General features: G+C 36.3%; 1 protein-coding gene across 1 annotated transcript; it reads right to left on the bottom strand.

Moving 5' to 3' along the window:
- Positions 1–9087: 9087 nt before the first annotated feature.
- On the bottom strand, positions 9088–10236 carry LOC131622748 (uncharacterized). The gene has a single exon (XM_058893791.1). It carries the CDS (start codon positions 10234–10236, stop codon positions 9088–9090), a length of 1149 nt encoding a protein of 382 aa, XP_058749774.1.
- Between the last annotated feature and the right edge of the window lie 11387 nt (positions 10237–21623).

Genomic DNA, 21623 nt, shown 5'->3' with positions numbered 1-21623 from the left:
GCTTTGTTTCGAACAATTATACCATTCTCATCAAGTTTGTTCTTAAACACCCATCGAGTACCTATGATGTGTTTATTACTTGGTCTAGGAACAAGTTCCCAAACTTGATTTCTCTCGAATTGATTTAATTCTTCTTGCATTGCATTTATCCATTGATCATCTCCTAAGGCTTCATCAACTTTGGAAGGTTCAATTTGAGAAACAAAATCCATGTGTAAGCAAGCATCTTTGAGATTTAATCTTGTTGTAACTCCTTGGCTAATATCACCAATAACTTTATCAATAGGATGATCTCTATGAGTTCTCCATTCTTTTGGTAGATCATTGGTGTTTGATTCTTGTTGTACACTTTCTTGTTGAACACTTTCTTGAACTTCCGGTGCCTTCGCAATTGTATCATTTGAAAGTTCTTCCGAGGGTAAATCTAAAGGATCATCATCATCACAAACAACTATTTCCTCCTTAGAGGTGTTAGTCTCATCAAAAGATACATGCATGGATTCTTTAATAGTTAAAGTTCTTTTATTATAAATTCTATATGCTTTATTAGAAAGAGAATAACCAAGAAATATACCTTCGTCGGATTTCTCATCAAACTTACCAAGATTGTCTTTGTCATTGTTGAGAACAAAGCACTTGCATCCAAAAATGTGAAAGTGAGCAATGTTTGGCTTTCTTCCTTTGAAGAGTTCATATGGAGTCTTCTTTAAGATAGGTCTAATGATTACTCGATTTCCAACATAACATGCCGTACTCACCGCATCCGCCCAAAAGTATTTAGGAAGATTTGCATCACTAAGCATTGTTCTTGCAAGTTCCACTAGAAACCTATTTTTCCTTTCAACTACTCCATTTTGTTGTGGAGTTCTTGGTGCTGAAAAATTATGAGAGATACCATGTTCTTCACAAAATTCTTCAAATGATGCTTTTGAAACTCTCCACCATGATCACTTCTTATGGATACAATCTTGAATGACTTCTCATTTTGGATTTGTTTTGCATACTTCTTAAAGGATTTAAAAGCATCACTTTTCTGCACAAGAAACAAAGTCCAAGAATATCTAGAAAAATCATCAACAATAACTAAAGCGTATATATTACCTCCGAAGCTTCTTGTCCTTGATGGACCAAATAAATCCATATGCAATAGTTGAAGTGGTTTTGTTGTAGTCACCACATTCTTTGGTTTGAAAGATGATTTGGTTTGCTTTCCCTTTTGACAAGCATCACATCATTTATCTTTGACAAACTTTATCTTAGGTAAGCCAATAACAAGATCATGTTTGGTTAACTTATTTAAATGATCCATATGAATATGGGATACTCTTTTATGCCATAACCATGATTCATTATTATTTACCAAAAGACATTTTACTTTCAAAGATAAATCATTTAAAGAAATCATAAAAATGTTATTAATTCTTGTACCTTTGAGTTTTACCTCATTGGTGACTTCATCGATGATCAAGCATTCCTCCTTAGTGAATTTGATCTTGAAGCCATTGTCACAAAGTTGGCTAATGCTAAGAAGATTATGCTTTAGTCCTTCAACATAAAGAACATCTTCAATGGATGTGAAAGGTGGTGCACCAACTTTGCCTTTGCCAAGAATTCTTCCCTTATTATTGTCTCCATAAGTGACAAAACCCTTGGCCTTTAGCCTTTAGATCTTAAAATTGGTTTAGGTCTCTCGTCATATGCTTTGAACAACCATTATCTAGATACCATAGGTTTGAAGTGGTCTTCAAGCATGCCTACAAAACAAATTAAGTTTTGTTAGGTACCCAAGTGGCTTTGGGTCCATCATAGTTAGTTCCTTTCTTAACCCATACATAATGTCCACTTGGTACACTAAAGTTTCTTACATAACAAGCATTGGGTGTGTGACCAATAATACCACAATAAAAACAAGTAGGTTCAAAGTTACTTCTATATCTAGGAGGATAAGATTTCTTCTTAACAAAGTTCTTCCTTTTAGGATAATGTTGCATTGCTTTAGGCTTGTTCACTTTCTCTTGAATTGGTTGGTTACTAGCTTTGACAAAGATAGTCTTGTTGGAACTTGGTTTATCAAATTTTGAAAAGCCAAGCCCGCTTTTATCATTGGAGTATCTTTGTGTGCTAAGAACATTTTCCAAACCAACTTGCCCCTTTTCATATCTTTCTAAAACACGTTTTAATTGGACAACTTGGAAGAAAAGTGATTCACAATTCTTGCATGCAACATTATCTTTTTGAACACTAATCATTTTTTCTTTTTCATCTTTATGTTCTTCTTTAATTATTTTAAACTTCTCTTCTAAAGATGATATCATTTTCTTTTGAGATGAAATAGTTTTATAGAGAATTTTGCACTCTTTTAATAATTCATCTATTGCACCTTGTGCACCATTATTTAAAAAGAGAATCATCATAACTAACCTCGCCTTCTTCATCGTTTGAGTGGTGTGATGCCATTAGTGCTAGGTTTTCACTTTCGTCACTATCGGAGTTCGATGAGGAACTTACTTCATTATCTTCCCATGCTATGTAGGCCTTTTTATTTTTGAACTCCTTTTTGCCTTTGAATCCATTCTTCTTAGAAAGTTTTGGACATTCCGGCTTTATGTGTCCTTGTTTCCCATATTCATAGCATGTAACTTCTTGTGATGAAGTGGATGCTTCTTTATCCTTATGTTTTGAGAACTTCTTTCTTTTGACATAGTTAGCATTATCAATATTATTTTTATGACCAAAAAATTGGCCTAACCTTTTTACAAGAAGCAAGAAGTTTTCATCTTCATCCGATGCATCTTTCATTTAGCTTTCTTTTGAATCTACCTTTAGTGCAATGCCTTTGGATTTCTTCTCTAAGTTCTCATGCTTTTCCAATCTTCCAAGTTCCGTCTCATATTCTTGAAGCTTTCCAAATAATGTTGCGGAAGTCAATTTTGACAGATTTTTCTTTTCGGATATCGCCGTCACTTTTGGTTGCCACTCCCTTGTTAAAGATCTGAGCACCTTAAGATTAAGTTCTTCGGTAGTAAGGGTCTTACCAAGTGCCTTCAAGTGATTTGTCAAATGTACGAATCGTTTTTGCAAATCGAGAATAGTTTCTTCGGGCTTCATTTTGAATAGTTCGTACTCTTGACTTAGAGTATTCAATCTTGATCTTTTAACTTCAGTGGTACCTTCATGAGTTTCTACAAGAGTATCCCATATTTCCTTTGCTGTTGTACATGCCGATACTCGGAAAAATTCATCCATACTAAGAGCACTTTGAAGAAGGTTGATTTCCTTTTTGTCAGCAAGAACCCTCCTTCTATCATTATCATCCCATGACGCTTTAGGTTTATTCGATCCAACACCATTAACGACTGTTATAGGGACATAAGGACCTTGTAGGACAGCCTCCCAAACTTCTTCTCCCTGTGCTTCTAGACGAGCCTTCATTCGAATTTTCCAAAAGTCAAAATATTCACCACAAAACAATGGAGGCTTGTTGTTAGAACCACCATCTTTGAAAACCGGATTTGCGGAAGCCATTCTGGATCTTTAGGAACAAGTTACCTATGACTTGCTCTGATGCCAAATGTAAGTATCAGATATGCCTAAGAGGGGGGATGAATTAGGTATTAAAAAATAATCGATTTTATGAGAATGCTTTTACTAACTTTTTGGTTAAGTGTTTGAAGTTTTAGGATGGTTCTTATCTTTTTCTTGGTAATGGTGATGAAAGCGGTAAAGTGCGGAAAGGTAAAGAACACAATGATATATATATATTGGTTCCCCTCACAATCCGAGAGTACTCCAGTCCCCTTTCAAACACGCAAGAGATTTCACTATAGTTAGAATGATTGTACAAGCCTATGCCTACTATCTAACCTATAGGATGATCAAAGGTTCTTAACACCTTTAAGATCAAGCAACACTAATGTGAATGAAGAACAATCCTCTTCAAACACACCACTTACTTCCAACAATCCTGGATAGTAAGAAAAACAATATTCTTTTGAATTTATACAAGAGTTTTAGATGAAGTATGGAGAGCAATATCAATCTTGGATTGATCTTCTTCTTCAAGTAAACAATTCTCAAAAAGAATATAAGTGTTCACAATGTATGCATGAAACTTAGAATGATTTCTCAATGAAAATGTGTATAAAAAGTTTCACTAGAAAATTCTGATTTGATGAACACTTGAAGATATTGAAAGATGAAGAATTTTATGTTTATAAATCTATAAAATAAGAAAACAGATGTACCTGGAAAATCCAATTCTGCCATTTGCTCTAAATTTGACACATATTGATTTCAAGGTTATTTTATGTCCAAAAATTACTTTTTATGACACATTGTTGTGTTGGTCCAATTAAAAGCCTTCATTTTGCTTTTTATCACACTATTGGGTCCCACTATACTAACTTTGCCTACCAAAGTTTCCAAAATCTCTACAACATCCTCTCTTTCTCTCTCTCATCATATTTCTCAGTCTCTCATTCTCTCTCTTTTTTCTCTTTCTACTTCTCTCTTGCTTCCATCTCCCCTTTCCTTTTGCTCTTCTTCTCCATTCTTTCTCTTTTGTTATCCGAAACAATAATGGTGTCTGAATCCGTTTACGGTGTGCGAATCAGTTAGATTGAGATTTTAGGGTTTCAAACTGTGCGAATCAGTTAGAAAGTTAGGGCTTTGAATTTGTAGTTAGGGTTTTAGTGGTTCATTTGATGATTTTATGGTTTGTTTTTCAGGATATAGAGTGAATCGAGTTTTACCGCTGAGTTATGAAGCTAACAAGGTATGAGTTCTATTTGGTTTTCTTATAAACTTAGGGTTTTGATTTTGTAGTTAGGGTTCTTATAAACTTATGGTTTTGACTTTGTAGTTAGGGTTTTAGTGGTTTATTTGATGATTTTGTGGTTAATTTTTCAGGTTATAGACTGGATTGAGTTTTACCGCTGAGTTTTGAAGCTAACAAGGTATGGGTTCTGTTTGGCTTTCTTATAAACTTTGTGTTCATCTTTGGGAATGGTTTGTTTTAATATTGTTGAGTCTTCGGGTTCAAACAGGTTTCCTACAAAGTGCTCAATGAAAGTTCTAAAACAAACACTTTTTTAGTTTTTTTGTTTCAGCAAAGTGTTATTGGCATTTTTACATTCTTGACTATTAATTTTTGCATCTTACTGAAATTCTCTTTTTTGGCTACATAGATGAACGACACTACCAGGTGAACTTTCAACTATTGACGATGCCGACCTTTTCCATTTACCTATCTATTATGTGTAAGTTGAGCTTTATGCATTAAAAATAATAGTGAAAGTTCACAGTGACACTACCAAACCAGCATAATTTGAATAATTAAGATTATTCTTTCTCTTATCTATTTCTTTAACCCGTGTTTCTCATATTCTTAGTGCAATATATGTTGAGTAACTTTAAAGTTGCATTTCAATAGAAAAGCTTATGATAATGAGTAACTTCAGTATATTATGACATTATGCGTGTAATTTAATAGCTTTTCACGGGCAGATATCTCATTCAATAATTTTGTCCGCAAGTTTGTAACATTAATGAACTACGAATAAAAGTCATTTTAATGGCCATGAAAAATATGTTGTTCAATCTGGGACACAATTTTGTTATTTGTTTTTGATGTATGGTTCTTGGATTTATGCGTTAATGGGCCGAAGGAAAAGCTGAATTCGACGGTTATCAGTCGGTTATGTTTACTTGATAAAAATACTAATTAGGTGAGATGTCTTTTCTGACAGGTTGAGTCTTTTGACAAAGGCACAAATGCGCTTAGCAACGCAAGATCAACTGCGTCAAGCAGCGAAAAATGGAGTTGAAATGCGCCATGCAAATAAACGTGGAAAGCTTGGGACAAAAGTGGAATTGCGTGTTCAACAGGAAGAGCAAATATAAGGAGCGTGTGCATGCTGCAATTCACCAAAAACGAGCTGCTGCTGAAACAAAACGGCTCCGGTTGCTTGAAATTGAGAAACAGAGGGTGCACGCACAAGACTTGCAGTACTGGTCAATTATTTAAAACTGATTATGCAGTATCAGTAGACTACATATCAAAGAGGTTAAGTGATTTTGTGTTTGATAGCCATATCAAAGAGCTGAAGTGATTTCGTGTTCGACAACTACACCAAATCGGACAGTTCATGTTTTCGATGCCAAATCTGTTCTTTCTCTACTTGCAAAATCATATATGGAAAATTAATGCAGGTTGTTTGTGTAGGTACTGCCATATATGGAGATCATATATGAAGAGAATGCTAAAAATTACTCTGTGCTTCGATCTTGAAGAGAAAATAGTTATGCAGAAAAAATTATGCTAAGTTATGCCAAATTAGAATTTGAAAGGTTATTGGTGGTGATCTTCCTATATGATTGAAAAGATATTTTTATATGGATAGCTTATTTGTTTAATTGATTCATATCTTTCTTCTATGTTTATAACAAACTGGTTTTGAAGTCCTTAATATTAAGACTTATAGTACAATGGTTGCTAAAATCCATAACACCGCTGCCGACTCTCCTTCGCCTACTCCAAAACCAATGAAGTGAGAAATTAACACCAACCCACCTTTTCAGTTTTTTAAAGATGTTGTGTCTCTATTTGGTGAAGCATCTTTCTCAAGGGAACAACTTTTCTTTAATAAGCCAAAAACTTATTCTTCTGAGGTAATTTTTCAGTTGTGTATTGCTATGTTTTCTCAACTACAAGTTTATTTTGGTTACATGTGTTCATCTTGCAAACTATCTCGACAACTGATGATCATTCTAATTGTTAGATATTTAAGCTTAACATCAAACTATACTCTATTGTTACAAGGTTTTGGTTAAATTATCAATCAATTCTTTTAAGTTCTATAGTTGTAAGGGAAATACATTAAGAAATATGTTTACACCATTTCCATGACATAAGAGAAATGAACATGTAGAGTCATGATATAAGAGAAATGAACATGTCCATGCAAATTTCATAATTAACCATGTCTTTGCAAGTTATTTTTCCAAAATCCCACTAAATTTTCATATATATGTACATGAAACAAATAGTGCAGACCATGAAACAAAAAATGCTGATATTTTCTATTTTTAATGTAATCTTTTTTCACTAATTTTTAATCCTTGATAATCTACAGTTATCATTATTTGTTCTCTCATTTATTATTTGTTGTGTTTGGTTATACAGATTCATTGGCAGAGTTTGGTTGTGAAGTAGAAATCACATAGTAGGTGTATTTTGTAGCACATGTTCTTCATAGAGTTTGGCTTCATAGAAATCACATGTCATGTAGAAGTGTTTCAGAATACTAATCAATTTTCAAGGTTGTTTAAATAGTAACATGTATGGTATATGAGACACTAAGTCAAAAGTTATAAATTCTATTTTTGTTAATAATATAACTTTTACATTTTAAATTAATATAAATTTTCTTCTTCGATTTTTTACTTAATACTATATATATTTGATAAATCCGGTCCAACCCACACCAGAACCCGTGCGGACGCACGGGTTTCTCGCTAGTTGTTAATGAAGAAGGTGTTTAATGAATATGAAAGATGAAGAATTTTATGTTTATGAATTGTTAATGAAGAAGGTGTTTAATGAATATGAAAGATGTAGTTATATATAATATGTTAAACACCCTTTTGAAAGGTTATTTTTCCATGAAGCAATGCAATGATCAAGTGGAAAGAAAACAAATTCGTTTGGATGAAAACATGCAATGGAAAAACACACTGGTTCAGTAGGAACCGGTTCCTGCCTGGGACAACCCGGTTCCTGCTGAACGTTACAGCAGAAATATTTGAAATTTGAACATGGGAACCGGTTCCCACCTAGGGACAACCCGGTTCCTAGTACTAAAACACAAAAATGAAAATATGCTGAATGCTGGAACCTGGTTCCCACATAGGGAGGAACCGATTCCTGAAAACTTTATATAGGATTTTACTTTTGAAAAAGGTTTTAAATGAAATTTAAAGTATGAAACTTTGTAGTATGTTTATGAAATTCATGAGAATATATTTGTGAACAATCATATATCAAAGTGAGTATTGTTTATACCTTTGACGCTTTAGCTCGATTTAAATCTTCACAATTTCTTCAAGACTTGAAATGATGTATATTTGCTTAAGACTTGAAATACTTTTTGCACATCCTTTATGAAAGCTTGATATCCACATTGTCTTCATCAAAACCAAATATGATTGAGAAGCTTGCAATTAAAACATTGATCATGACATTCCTTACAAAACCTGTATTAGCTCCACACATATATGCAACCTGCATAAACACAAACAACCAGGTATGTTTTACCAATAAAGCAACCAACTTGCAAAGCAACTTCAATCTCCCCCTTTGGCAAATTTTTGGCTAAAACATCCTGTCACACCATACCAAAGAAACACTTTCATCGGACAGTCAAAACAAACATAAGCTAATACAAACAATCAGCATACATAAGCAGTATGCACACAGTGCTCAGACAGATCAGCATACATAAGTAGTATGCACACAGTGCTCAGACAAATCAGCATACATAAGTAGTATGCACACAGTGCTCAGGCAAAAACAGACAGTGCATAAGAGCAGCACAAGCACAAGCCACAAGAGTAGCACAAGCACAAACAGATCAACACAAAGATAAGCTATTAGAATTGTTGATCACATACAACCATCAGTCTTGTTGTTCTGGGGTGACACACATAATACTTCTCCCCTTGTTTGGCCATAAAAGTTGCCAAAGCCAAGGAAAGTGTCTTCTCCTCGTTCAATGAGTTTAAATAAGTTCGAAATTAAAAAAAACCGAAGAAAAACTAAAACAGATGGTACGAAATGCAACAGAACAAATCAAACAAAACCAAAAAAATAAACACACTAGACTCTAGTAGCAATTATTGCTCAGATTCAGAACCAGCTGAGGTGTCTGAAGAACTTTCTTTCCCAGAGTCATCAGCAGGACTAGCACTTTCTTCCTCTACTTCTTGATCATCTTTTTCTTCCATCTCTTCTATATCTGCAAACTCCTCATTCTCATCCATTTCCATAGTTCGCATCATTTGTTCAAGAGACATTTTTCTAGCTTCCAATTATTTGCAAGTCTCTTTTAAGATTACTATGACTTCTGCTTTAATGACTGATGCTCCTGATTTGGAAGTTTCAGCTGATGTCATGACAATGTCTGGAACATGCTTTCTCTTAAATAGTTTGTAATGGAAAGCCAAGGGACTTTCTCTTTTGCACACCACATCATGTTCGTTGAGAATGTTTGGATATTGGTCCAAAATTATACCACTCAAGAGAGATGGAAAGAAAATTGGACCCTTAATACTGAAGCTTCCAGCATGCTTCATGGTCTGGTCAAAAATATATGCTCCATAATCAAACTTTGCCTTTGTTCCTACAACATACAGAAATCTACCAAGCACAGTTGAGATAGTGGAGTTGTGATTTGTTGGAATCCAATTAGCTGCTCCTATTTTGTGAAGCATTGCATACTTGATGCTCAACTTGCTTGCAGTGAGTTTCTCTTTCATGGGCCAACTTTTTACCTGCTTGGCTGTGATCACTTGACAGACTTGGTTGTCTGCTACTTCCAGCTCGGTTTGAGCTTCATCTGTTCTTCCCAAGAATTGATTAATCACAGAAGGAGAGAATGATACACACTTACCTCTTACAAACATCTTTCTGTAGTCTGCACTTTTGTTATTGCCACAATCTTCAGACAGGTTTACTACAAATTCTTTGACCAGCTTCTCATAGCATTTGGGAAGATTGCATATAGTTTTTAGCAGTCCAGCTTCTTGAATCAGCTCTAAGACCTCCTTGTTTTCAAGAGCATTTGGAGCCAATACCCTTTCAACAGCCAACCTCTTTTGGAGAACATATTTCCATCTGCTAACACTAGAGGCATAGTGGAAAGACACATTATCAATGGGGACTTCAGGGATGTTAGCAGCAAGTTTACTGGTTGTAGGCTTCTTCCTTGATGGAATGTCTGGGACATTTGCTTCAACATCAGATTCAGGTTCAACAATTTCCCGCTCTTTTCTTTTCTTTGGAATGACCCTGCTCCAAGATTTTGAGGGACCAACTCCTTTGCTTTTGGTAACAGCTTTGCTCTTGACAGGTCCAGCAAAAGTACTCTTCCTTCTGACAGTGTCTTTGATGGGATTGTTCACTTGAGTGCTACTTTTTGGTGATCCTTGAACAACAGCTTTTCCTTTTCTTCTTGTCATTAGCCTGTTGGCTACACTAGGATTCAAGGAAGTAAGTAATTTGTCTTCAGAGTACTCATCTAAGTCTACCACATTAGTATCAGTTTCAGTATTGGCCTTAGGGTGCTCATTATTGTCAATGTCATTGATATCCTTGGTGACATTGGTATTCTAAGTAATCCCTTGTTCATCCCTGTTGATTTCCAGGTCACTATCAACTGTGTGACACGTGTCAGCCTTACTGGTGTTATTGAGTGGATCAGCCATTATAGTTTGAAGAGGAATGGATATTCCAGGCACTTGATGATTTTCCTTCAGAGTACGATTAACAATCCTGGTAATTGCACTGTCGACATACTTGGATCCTTCTTTAGTAAGTTTCTCCATGGTAGCGGATGCTGAGGATTTGGTGCCCTTGTTGTGAATACCCTCCTTGGGTCGTTTTGCATGAGTCGTTTGAGGCTTTGTGGCCTTTACTTCGTCACTGCTAATCGTCCTTAGAGGGACAACATTAAGAACCCTATTAGGGTTAGAAGACTCTTCTGGTGTTGCTGAGTCAGAAACGAGAGATTCATCATTCGATTGATGAGACATTCTGAACCTTAGAGAACCAGAACTTGTTTCACACTTGTGAGAGCAATATATGTAAATCAATCTCATAAAGTAGTTAGTAGAACTACTAAGAAGGTTTGCCGTTTTTCGAATATTAGGGGATCGAGGGGGCTTTATATGCACATTGAGTGAGGGAAATTTCAAAACATGGATTTTGACAAAGCCCAAATAATATTCCCTCACGTTGGTTAATTGCTATAATAAGTTTTGGTGGCAAATACCCAACATACCCTTTTCTGTCACATTGTCTTTAGATGTTGTTGCAACATTCTCTATGACACTGCTTTCAGACAGTCCTTTGGGATTATTGCTCTCATTTGACTTTTCTAGTTTTCTTTCCCGATCTGTAATGTCCATCACAAGGTTTCCTCTTTCTTCTAGCAGAAATCTATTGATACTTCTGTATTCCCTTACTTTTGCACATAGTTTCTCATTCATTAGACTGGTCTCAGAAAAATAGTAGACAGTTCACTTATAGTGAGATCACCAATATAAGATTCTTTATCTGATTCATCAGAATCATAAGATCCATCAAATTCGTGATGGTACATTTTCAATTCTTCCTTGATCATGGAGTAGTCAGAGGGGTGGACAAAAGTGTCAGGCTTCCATAGATAGCAATTATCCTTAGATCTAACTCCCTTCATGATTTCCTCATTTACTTCATTTGTGATGATACACTCATCTTTGGTGAACTTAGCATGAAATCCTTCATCACACAACTGACTGATGCTTATAAGGTTTGCAGCTAAACCTTGTACAAGTAGAACATTGTTTAGATTAGGTATACTTACCCCTTCTGTCTTCCCAACACCTCTGACTTCTCTTATATCTCCATCACCTAGAGTTACATAGTTGTTTCCTTCCAATTTGAAATCTACTAGAGAGTTCTTCCTCCCGGTCATATGATTTGAACAACCACTATCAAGGTACCAGTCTTCTTCTGCTGGCATCCTTAGAGACGTATGTGCTATTAGAGCAACATTCTTAGCTATCTCTGATTGTTTCCTGGTACAGGTATCATGATTAAGTTTGAATTTCTGAGTTTGGTCTAGATATCCAAATAGCCTAAAACAAAATGGCTTTATGTGACCAAATCTTCCACAGTGATGACACTTCCATTGCTGGAACCTTTTCTTTGAGAGCCTCCTTCTTCTGTTTTCTTGATGTTGTGACTTTTGCATTGACATCGGGTTAGTCACACACTTCTTGGATTCTATCCTCCTGATTCCCGAGATTAGTTCCTCTTTAGCCACGAATCCCACTCCAGACATGCCTCCTGATCTTTGTCCAGATTCCAGAATTTCTTCTAGAGTATCAGATCCATTGTTCAGCATTTTGAAAGACTTGGTCATTTGATCAAGTTTATGGTTCAACATGCTTACTTCACTACTGAGGGAGTCTATAGTTGCAAGATGTTTAATCTTTTCAGATTCTAGATCTCTTATAATCACTTATTGCTTCTCCAATTGTTTGCAGACTTCAGCATTCTCCCTACACAACTTCTTGTACGAGGCAGCTAATTTATCAAAGGTTAGCTCATCATCACTGGAATCATCATCAGATTCATAGATTCTTGTTGAAACTGTGACACATTTTGCGGTTTCTTTTTCTGAATCTGAGTCTTCGTCAGACCAAGTAACAGTCAATCCTTTCTTTTGCTCCTTGTGGTAGGTAGGAAATTCAGCTCTAATGTGTCTGAATCCTTCACATCCATGACATTGAACCCCTTTCCCTCGATATGGCTTCTCCTTAGCTTTGAATCTTTTGCTTGAGTCATATGTATGACTGATGTCATAGGAGGTGTTCTTGACATTGGGTCTGGACTTCTGATCTACTCTTTTAATAAGTCTGTTGAATTGTTTTCCAAGCATGGCTATGGCGTCTGATAAATTCTCATCGCTTACACAATTGCTTTGTTTTGGATCATCACCTGTGTTGGTAACAAACGCAATGCTTTTGTTCTTCTTTTCAACAGGCTCACAGATGCTTGACTCAAAGGTTTAAAGAGAACCAAGAGGTTCATCCAGCTTCATGTTGCTGATGTCTTGAACTTCCTCTATGGCAGTTACCTTCATATCAAATCGCTTAGGCAGTGATTTGAGAATCTTCCTTACCAGTTTTTCTTCAGTCATTTTCTCACCTAAGGCTGCAGAGTTGTTTGAAATCTCTCAGACATTCATGTAAAACTCATGAATGGTTTCATCCTCTTTCATCTTGAGATTTTCAAACTTAGTGGTAAGTAACTAAAGTCTCGACATATTTACCTTTGACGCACCTTCATGTGCTGTTTTGAGAACATCCCAATCTTCTTTAGCCAGCTCACAGTGTTGCACAAGTCTGAAGATGTTCTTGTCGATACCATTGAATATTGAACTTAGGGCCTTGGAATTGCCCAACGCTAACTCTTCCTCAGATTTGCTCCATTGAGTTTCAAGAATTAAAACAGTGGTTCCATTTTCTAGAATTTTCTCAGGATGTTTCCATCCACTTTCAACAGCTCTCTAGGCCTTGCTGTCCACTGACTTAATGACTGCTACCATACGAGGTTTCCAGTAGTCATAGTTAGATCCATCCAAGATAGGTGGTCTGTTTCCAAACACTAACAGTTCGTTCTCCATAGTACCAGAATTTCGCTATCCCTAGATCTCACCCAGATGTAAACAGGCAGGGTGCCTGCTCTGATGCCAATTGAAAATTCTAGTAACACACGCTCAATGTCAAACTGGATGTTATGACATCCATAATTACACAGCACATACAATAATAGTAAACAACATAAAACAGTAAAGAACAAACAAAATTGTTTACCCAGTTCGGTTCAAACAACCTACTCTGGGGGCTACCAAGCCAGGGATGAAGTCCACTATTAGAAGTATCAATTCAGAGCTAAACTCCCTGTTTACAACTCCTCACTTAATCACTACCCTATGACCCTTCTACCTAGGTTCTACCTAGATATGGAATATCTCCATTCCACTCCCCCTCAATCACAGCAGTGATACACAAACAAAAACACAATTACAGATAGAAGACACTCTTCAAAAACACACCTTGATCTGCTTAAAAGCTTCAATCAAGAGACACACACTCGTGCTTAAAAGCTCAGAGTGACATAACTAAAACACATACTAATTCCAACGCTATCATCAAAGATAATAGCGTGGATCACAAGAGACAGTTACTGAACAACCGTTCTTCACAATTACAATCTTTTGTCTGTGTTCTAAATTAGGATTGCAGGTCTTTTTATAAGCAGTCTTGGGCCTTGGGCTTTTTAGAAACACATTAGGGTTAACAAAGTTAACCTAATTCACACGCCAACTGTCTGTTACATAATGTGCTGTCAATAGGATCTTCTAGACGAAATATGCAGCACTCAATAAAAAGTTTCCTAAACTGATAAAAAGGATAAATCAGGAAACACAATTCATAAACAATAACAGCTCCTGCTGTCACACACGGATGTCATGACATCGATCATGACATTCCTTACAAAACCTGTATTATCTCCACACATATATGCAACCTGCATAAACACAAACAACCATGTATGTTTTACCAATAAAGCAGCCAACTTGCAAAGCACCTTCATTGAGCTTCTTCCATCAACTGGATGCAAACTATCACTTCTGCTGAAGGGACTTACCATTTTTAAGCTTCCACGTGATGTAAACTGTCACTTCTATTAAAGAGACTTACCATTTGCTGAGCTTCTTCCATTAACTGGATGCAAACTGTCACTTCTGATGAAAGGACTTACCATTTGCTGAGCTTCTTCCAAGAAAAGGGATAAGCTTCTTCTTTAATCAAGGATTCTGCTTGAGAAAAGGAACTGAATGCAAACTGTCTCCGCTAAAGGGACTACCATTTGCTAAGGACAATAACCAATAACTCTACCGAGAATCTTCAAAAGAGATACAGGTAGGTCACGTATATGGCCGACTTCTCAAATAAAGAGATGCCATTGGAAGGAAAAGTCCACGGCTTCATCTAATTAGATATGAATCGAGAAGTTCACAAAAGCTGCTCTGTTGAGGATAAAACCTGAGAGACTACACTTGTTGTGCAGATAGTGTTAATATCTGAAGACATACAAACTTGCTCAAATAAAGAGGCTTCCATTTGTTGTTAACCAAAACATGATGAGGACAATACAAGTTGCTCAAATTTAGAACTTTCCTCTTGATTTCAAGCACAAAGTTTGAGGGAGTATCGTAGAAACAATGCTGGGAGATGAATCCTTCATCAGCGGAAAATCAATCATAAACAAATTCTCTGTCAAGGAAAACATAATCCTCAGGCGGTGCAAAATAAATTCCTTCTCAATCTAGGTTTCTCAGCCTAGAGAGGTTCCAACATAGTATTGCAAGAGACCAAAGTTCAACTCCAGGAACAAACTGGATAGAAACAGTCAAACAAGATTCTACCCAATGAGGAATAAACTCAACTGGGGTTTAGTTCCATCCTGACAAATGGTGAGGAGGAATACTGAAGCAAAATTCTTCCAAGAGGAACAAACTCAGTGGGGATTTAGAAAGTATAAACACTTTCTACTCAAGGTAAACACTCTAATGGAGAGGGATCATACACTTTGGGGGATAACAACATCAAAGAGAATGGATCAAAACATTAACAAATGCAATATGAATATGAATTTTTTATTTAGTTATGCATGTTATATGTATGAATGAATGAATGTCATGCATATGTTGACCAAACAAGCACAAAGATACTGGAAATGATAAGACATCACAGTACAACCGACACTCGACGAGTCTTAATAAGCTAGAGACATAAAAGGATGTCCTTCTGAAGACCCATGCTTGGAAAAGTGTTGAGGATTCAATTGCAGATAAATAGAGGCCGCTTAAGGAACAAGTCCTGCTACAAGGCTCAACAGAAAGATACTGACTGAGGAGAAAACCCAAAGTCAAACTTCAACATCCATAAATCCACTGAAGGGATAACAACATGAATTCCTTTGAGGGAATATAAAATGTTTTTTTGGCGATACACACCAAGCAAACATTTTGAGAACTATCAACCTCTGGGAGGGATAATCTATCATCCATTTCTACCAAAAGGGATGGAATAACCTATCCTTACAAGCTCTACTATGGTGAATCAAACATCATCTTGAACTTGTTAGGAAATAAGAAGTTATCATCATAGCAAAAGGTTGACCTGTGGAGATTTTAGTTCAAAACTCAACACAAGACGAGAGAGAAAACCCAACAGTCAACTGCCACCTCAAAACTTCTTAGGAAATGACTATCTTGACAAATTTGGATTGATCATGGTAACGACCTTTGTACTTCAAGCTACGAAGCTAATTAAGGTAACTTTTGGTTCACAACTTGCCCTAGAATTCATAGTCTATGAGAGGAACTTGCTTCAAGAGGATTCATAGAGATCCTTGGCATCATAAAAAACTTGGAATAATCTGCCATAGATCAATAGGTTCTTGGAGAGATTTGTCGAATCTCGACGTAATTGCCCCAGATTGACTGTACTTGTCATATTCTTTTGCTCGACAGAGTCTTCAAGCTTTGCCCCATAAAGGTAATCAATCTCTTAAAAGCAACATACTGGGAAGACAACATGCCCCTGGCAAAGTTTTAGTTTTCTACTGATGATCAGATGTAAACTTCCTGGATGTCAAACAAATGTTTACAAGCAGAAAAATGTTTATTCTGAGAATAATAATTAAAATGCAACAATTATGTAAGTCTTGAAGTTTTATTAAAAATATGTCATAAAACCTTGTGAACAAATCACTGGTTAAGGAATGACATTGATTTTTTGTATGCATATGATACCAACACAAGTTTTTAAAATAACCAATGGGAGTTAGGAACGGTATCTTGTTTAAAGTATGCTTTCAAAATAAACCCTACTTCAATTAGGACTTTTCAGGGTTGTATCGTGGCTTGGTTCACGGTTTTCAGAAAAATATTTTTAGGCTCAAAGTTTATTTATCCCATCCCAACTTCGTGATGTTCTCGAGTCCTATGTTCAGTTAACTCAACATGAGTATTCATCTCTCAAAAGGATTTTGTGCCATTAAGGATCCAAGGAGGCTTTCTTGGGATAGCAGTCACCCTTTTGTCGTCGTGTTTGTATTCACACAGATTTTTTCATTGTTGAGGACTTTCGTTTTGTAGTCCTTTCTTTTCATTTTCACTTTACTTTTATTTTACCTAACTTTTGCCTGGACTGATTCTTTTGAATTGGTAGTCTACCAGGATGCTCTAATTTTTGCCTCAGTCATTTATTTTAAAATTTTTGACTTAGCGAGCTTCCTTTTTTTTCTTTTCATTCTTTTGATTTGAACAAATCGTGTTTCATTAACTTTGTCTTGACTTCTTGAGAGGGTTGTGACTGCCACGTTCTTGAAGGATGGAGCATAACCATTGTGGTTTCACACTTTCCAGCCTTTTGATGCGCGAGGGATAACTATCGTGGTTTCACCTATTCCAAACTTTGATGTTTCTATGACATGATTGACACTTGGATGCACAATCCTTTTTGAAATATGAACACTCGATCAAATTAATTGAAGACTACCCTGCCCCGGGTTAAAAATTAGGGTTTTTTCATATGGAAAAGAAACTCCTACTTCAAGGCTCAAAGGGGTTAACGAGGGATTATCTTCCTTATATCTCTGGTGTTTGGGAATTTGAAACAATGCCTGTACATCATCAGCAGGCTTTCATTCAAAAGCATACAACCATAAATCTTTACGTTTTTCATATCATCATCCTCCCTCCAATCTCTGCCTTAGAGAGAGTTTGGGAAAAGCAATTAGTATCATAATGCAGAAAAACAATTAAAAACGAATATGAGTGAAACGAACGGATTACTTAAAGACAAACATTATCATTGTATTAGCATTAGCAATAAAAAACAAACAAGTTTCTACATGCAAACAGTGCATTGAAAAACAAGAAATATTACAAATGAAAACACTAAGAATACTAAAAAACTAAGAAGCCTTTCTCTATTTGGACTTGCACTGAAGGAAACATTTTTCAAACTTCAAGGTTACCACCAATAGTGATTCATTCATGCTTTGGCAAAGGATTGGCTTGAACATTAGGGCCAATGTCTCGGAAAGACAAAATACCAGTACGAGTTAATCTTTGAACTTCAACCTTTAGAGCCCAACAATCTTCTAAACTATGAACGGGAGCATCCTGGTGAAAAGCGCAAGTATCATCAGCATTGTACCACCATGGAATCTTCTCTAGAATAGGAGGTGGTGACCTTGTCTGAACCAAATTCTTACGAATCAGAGCAGGGAACAATTCTGTTGTAGGTCATAGGTATAGGATCAAAATTAGGTTTTCGCGAAGACTGATCAGTGCATCTTTATGCATATTCTCCTATATTTTTACTTAGGCATTTCTTTACTTTATTTTGATTATCCTTATGTTTTATTATGTTTTTATATTTTATTTTATTTTTGGTTTAATTTGATTTTCGCACTTTATTTTTCAGCATTAGCAGTCTGCACTAAAATGATCATAACTAGAGCTCCGAGAATCCGATTGAGGCGTTCTAATAATCGCCGGAAAGTTAAGAGGAAGAGCTACAACTTTCGTGTTGGAGTCAAAGTCAGATTCGGAGCACACTTTTCCAGAATTTCGTTTGAAGCTGCAGGCACTAGTTTTATAAGTTTTGGGTCTTTAGTTTTGGGTCTGAGTGATGTTTGTTTGACCCAGTTGGGTTATGACCCGAATTTCCTTTTGTCTTCTCTTTAGTCTAGGTCTGGCCGTACAACGGAATATCACCATACACTGTTCACGATTTGTTTCCAAACTTTTGCTCTGTACGCTTGAATGGAGAACTAAACTTCCAGAGTCGATCTACTATAATCGAATTCCAAAAGCTTTGAGGTTTTTATTTTATCAATTCAATTTCATTTCTCTTTCAATTATATTCTATAAATTTGCATTTTCTTAATCTTTTATTTCGTAAAATATTTTGATTAATTTCGTATGATTGTATTCCTAACTGTGAATCGTTGTTTACGTCGCTTCGTCGTTAAATTGCGTTTCTATATCGTGTTTGCTTAATTCGCGATTGTATTAATCTGTTTGCTTAACTCGGAATAGGAATCCAATCTGTTTAATATCTTTTGCGCTTGTCAATTGGTATTGAAATCGAATAGAGATCGAAGCCGCTTAGGGAATTGGTAAGGTAGAAACCTATGATAAGCCGGAACCGAAAACAGTAGATTGGCTTAATTTTATAATCACTTTTTCAAAACAGCTTATTTCATTAATCGATTTTGATAATCACTTTTTCTATAAATCGAACCTGAACCAACCCCCCCCATCGATTTTGATTAGTTGGTAATAAACAAGAATCCTTGAGAGACGATATTCGAGTCACTTGTCGCTATCTACGGTTTTATTCAAAATAACTCGTTTTTGATCCGCACGCGACAGTGGATCAAAGCCTGATTTTGTTGATTCTGTTGTTGAGAATATGTAGGAGTTACCGGAGCTGCATTCACAATGGGAGTTACAGACGCAGCTTGCTGAGGTTGATAACTAGCTTTTCCCTTGGATCGGCTATTCCTTCCATGAGAAACTGCATTAGCATCTGATTCATTCTTCTTCTGAAAAGACGAACCATACTTCTTTGCATTGCCAGATGGATTGTCATTCTGAACCAAACAACCTTCTCTCACAGCTTCTTCAAGTCTAACACCCATACCCACCATTTCAGTGGAATCTACAGGAGCACTTGCAATCATCCTCTCATAGTAAAATGGGCCAAGAGTCTTCGGGAAACTCTTAGTCATCTTTTCCTCTTCCATAGGAGGAATCACTTAAGCGGCTACTTCACGCCATCTGTTCTCTTGCTCGAGTCCTTCCATTTTCTTTTTGTGATTAGCTCAGGTATTATACCGGTGAGACAGCTTGGTTCTGTATGAGAACACTAGATAAGACCTCAGGGATACTCTCGAAAGCAACACCAAAATGAAGAATGATGCATGAAATGCAATGCAAATGGTTCATATTTTTATTAGTTTCCAAGGAACTTTAAGACATTAATTGTAAACATCACAAAGATACAACATATAACTGAAAAACTCTCTTTTATTAATAATGGAAAGGATTACAAAGGTTCGAAGTATAAAAATACAAAAATTCCTAAATAAACAATCAAAAGAAAACTATGGGCTTGAAGGAAACACTTCTGATAAAGAACCAACTCCTTTTTGCAGCTTCCTATGGAGCTTCTCCAATTCATCTTCATAAAAGGCTTTCATGTGAGTCTTCTGGACCATTAACTCGTCAACAGCTTCTTTCAATGCAACTGAATCTTCTTGACCACTAGAGAAAAATAACTCCTCTTGTTGTCTCTTCCGTTTCTCACCATGTTGCTAAAGTAACACTTTCTGACGACGAATCTGATCATCCTTTTCCATCAACAAACTATCCTGAAGGTAAATCATACTATCCTTCTCCCTCAACTATTTATTCAACTCTTCCTTCTCAACCTCTGAAGCGTCAAACTTTTTCTCCTAAGTATCTCTTTCCAGCTTCATCCTAGCCATGAGCTCTTGGTACTCCTCCCTATTCTTGATGGGAATAGTGGAAGATGATGGTGGAGCAACAGGTAGAGAGGGCTCCTCGAGTAAATAAGGCATCTGAAGGGTACGAGCTCTAGCTTGAACCCAATCAGTATAATCCTTGAGAGCAAGACATTGTTTCTTTCCCAATTGCCTCTTCCTATCAATATAGTGCCAAGCACGCACAAACCGACTTCTCATATCTAAATCTCCATCCTTATAATGATAAAATATTCCTGACACATGAATACTAGCAGGTCAATCTTTCATAGGGTATCCAAATTGACGACTAGCAAGAACAGGGTTGTAGGTGATTTCTCCTTGTATACCAAGAAGAGGTTCATTGGAGAACTCCCCACAACTATCAATAATCTCACCAATATCATAAGAATGATTTTACCAATTGATATTACCATTAATGAGAGGCATAATCTTCTAAGACCATCGGAGACCATCAGGATTGTTTAAGAAACTCCTAGTTTGAGGTAAGTGCGAATCACTTATAGAGCAAAGGAGTGCAACAGTTGATACATCCATTGTAATACGGTGAACTGACTTTATCGAAATGTGCGGATAGCAAGAGTCGCCACCGACTTTTATTTTATCCACTTTTTAGGAAAGGCTAAAAGAACAGGAAAATACCTTTTGAAAAGATTTTGAGTTCGGGGGGTATGTTATACAAAGGGAAGGTGTAAGGCACCCTTTGTATCCATGGTTAACCATGGGCTCTTAATTGCTTAGCTCACTTTGAAATGTTTGAAAATGTTTGAAAAGGAGGTGTGAAAAGTAAAAACTTTGAAGAAGAACTTTAGCTTGTAAATAAGCGTAGTATTTTTGAATTTGATTTGAAAAGAGATGTAAAAAGTAATTTGAATTAGAGCAAGCAATTAATAGCAACTACCCTAAGTTAGAAAATTTGTTCTTTTAGCTTTTCGAGGCGAAAGGGTCTATCCGTACCATGAGAGGGCAGGAAGTCTTTCAATTGGATGTTTTAAGGGTCATCGAGAAATCGTTCGCCATAAGATTGTCCCTTGCCATAAAGAGGGCAGGTAGTCTAAGGGAAGGATATGATAGTCATTTAATTTTCTTAGGCATCATGCGAGGATACCTTAGCAATAGGGACGAGGCAACATCGAGGGAGTTTCAATAACTTTGAAGGCAACAATGCTTTAGGTATCCTCAGAATCGAGGGGCTTGACTATTTAGT

This window comes from Vicia villosa, unplaced genomic scaffold (assembly GCF_029867415.1).
Source record: "Vicia villosa cultivar HV-30 ecotype Madison, WI unplaced genomic scaffold, Vvil1.0 ctg.000041F_1_1_5, whole genome shotgun sequence".
Lineage (NCBI taxonomy): Eukaryota > Viridiplantae > Streptophyta > Magnoliopsida > Fabales > Fabaceae > Vicia > Vicia villosa.
This window is presented reverse-complemented; position numbering and strand designations above follow the sequence as displayed.

What these genes read in the sequence shown, in the direction of transcription:
- LOC131622748 (XM_058893791.1), bottom strand. Translation starts at nt 10,236, where the DNA reads ATGACAAGAAGAAAAGGAAAAGCTGTTGTTCAAGGATCACCAAAAAGT.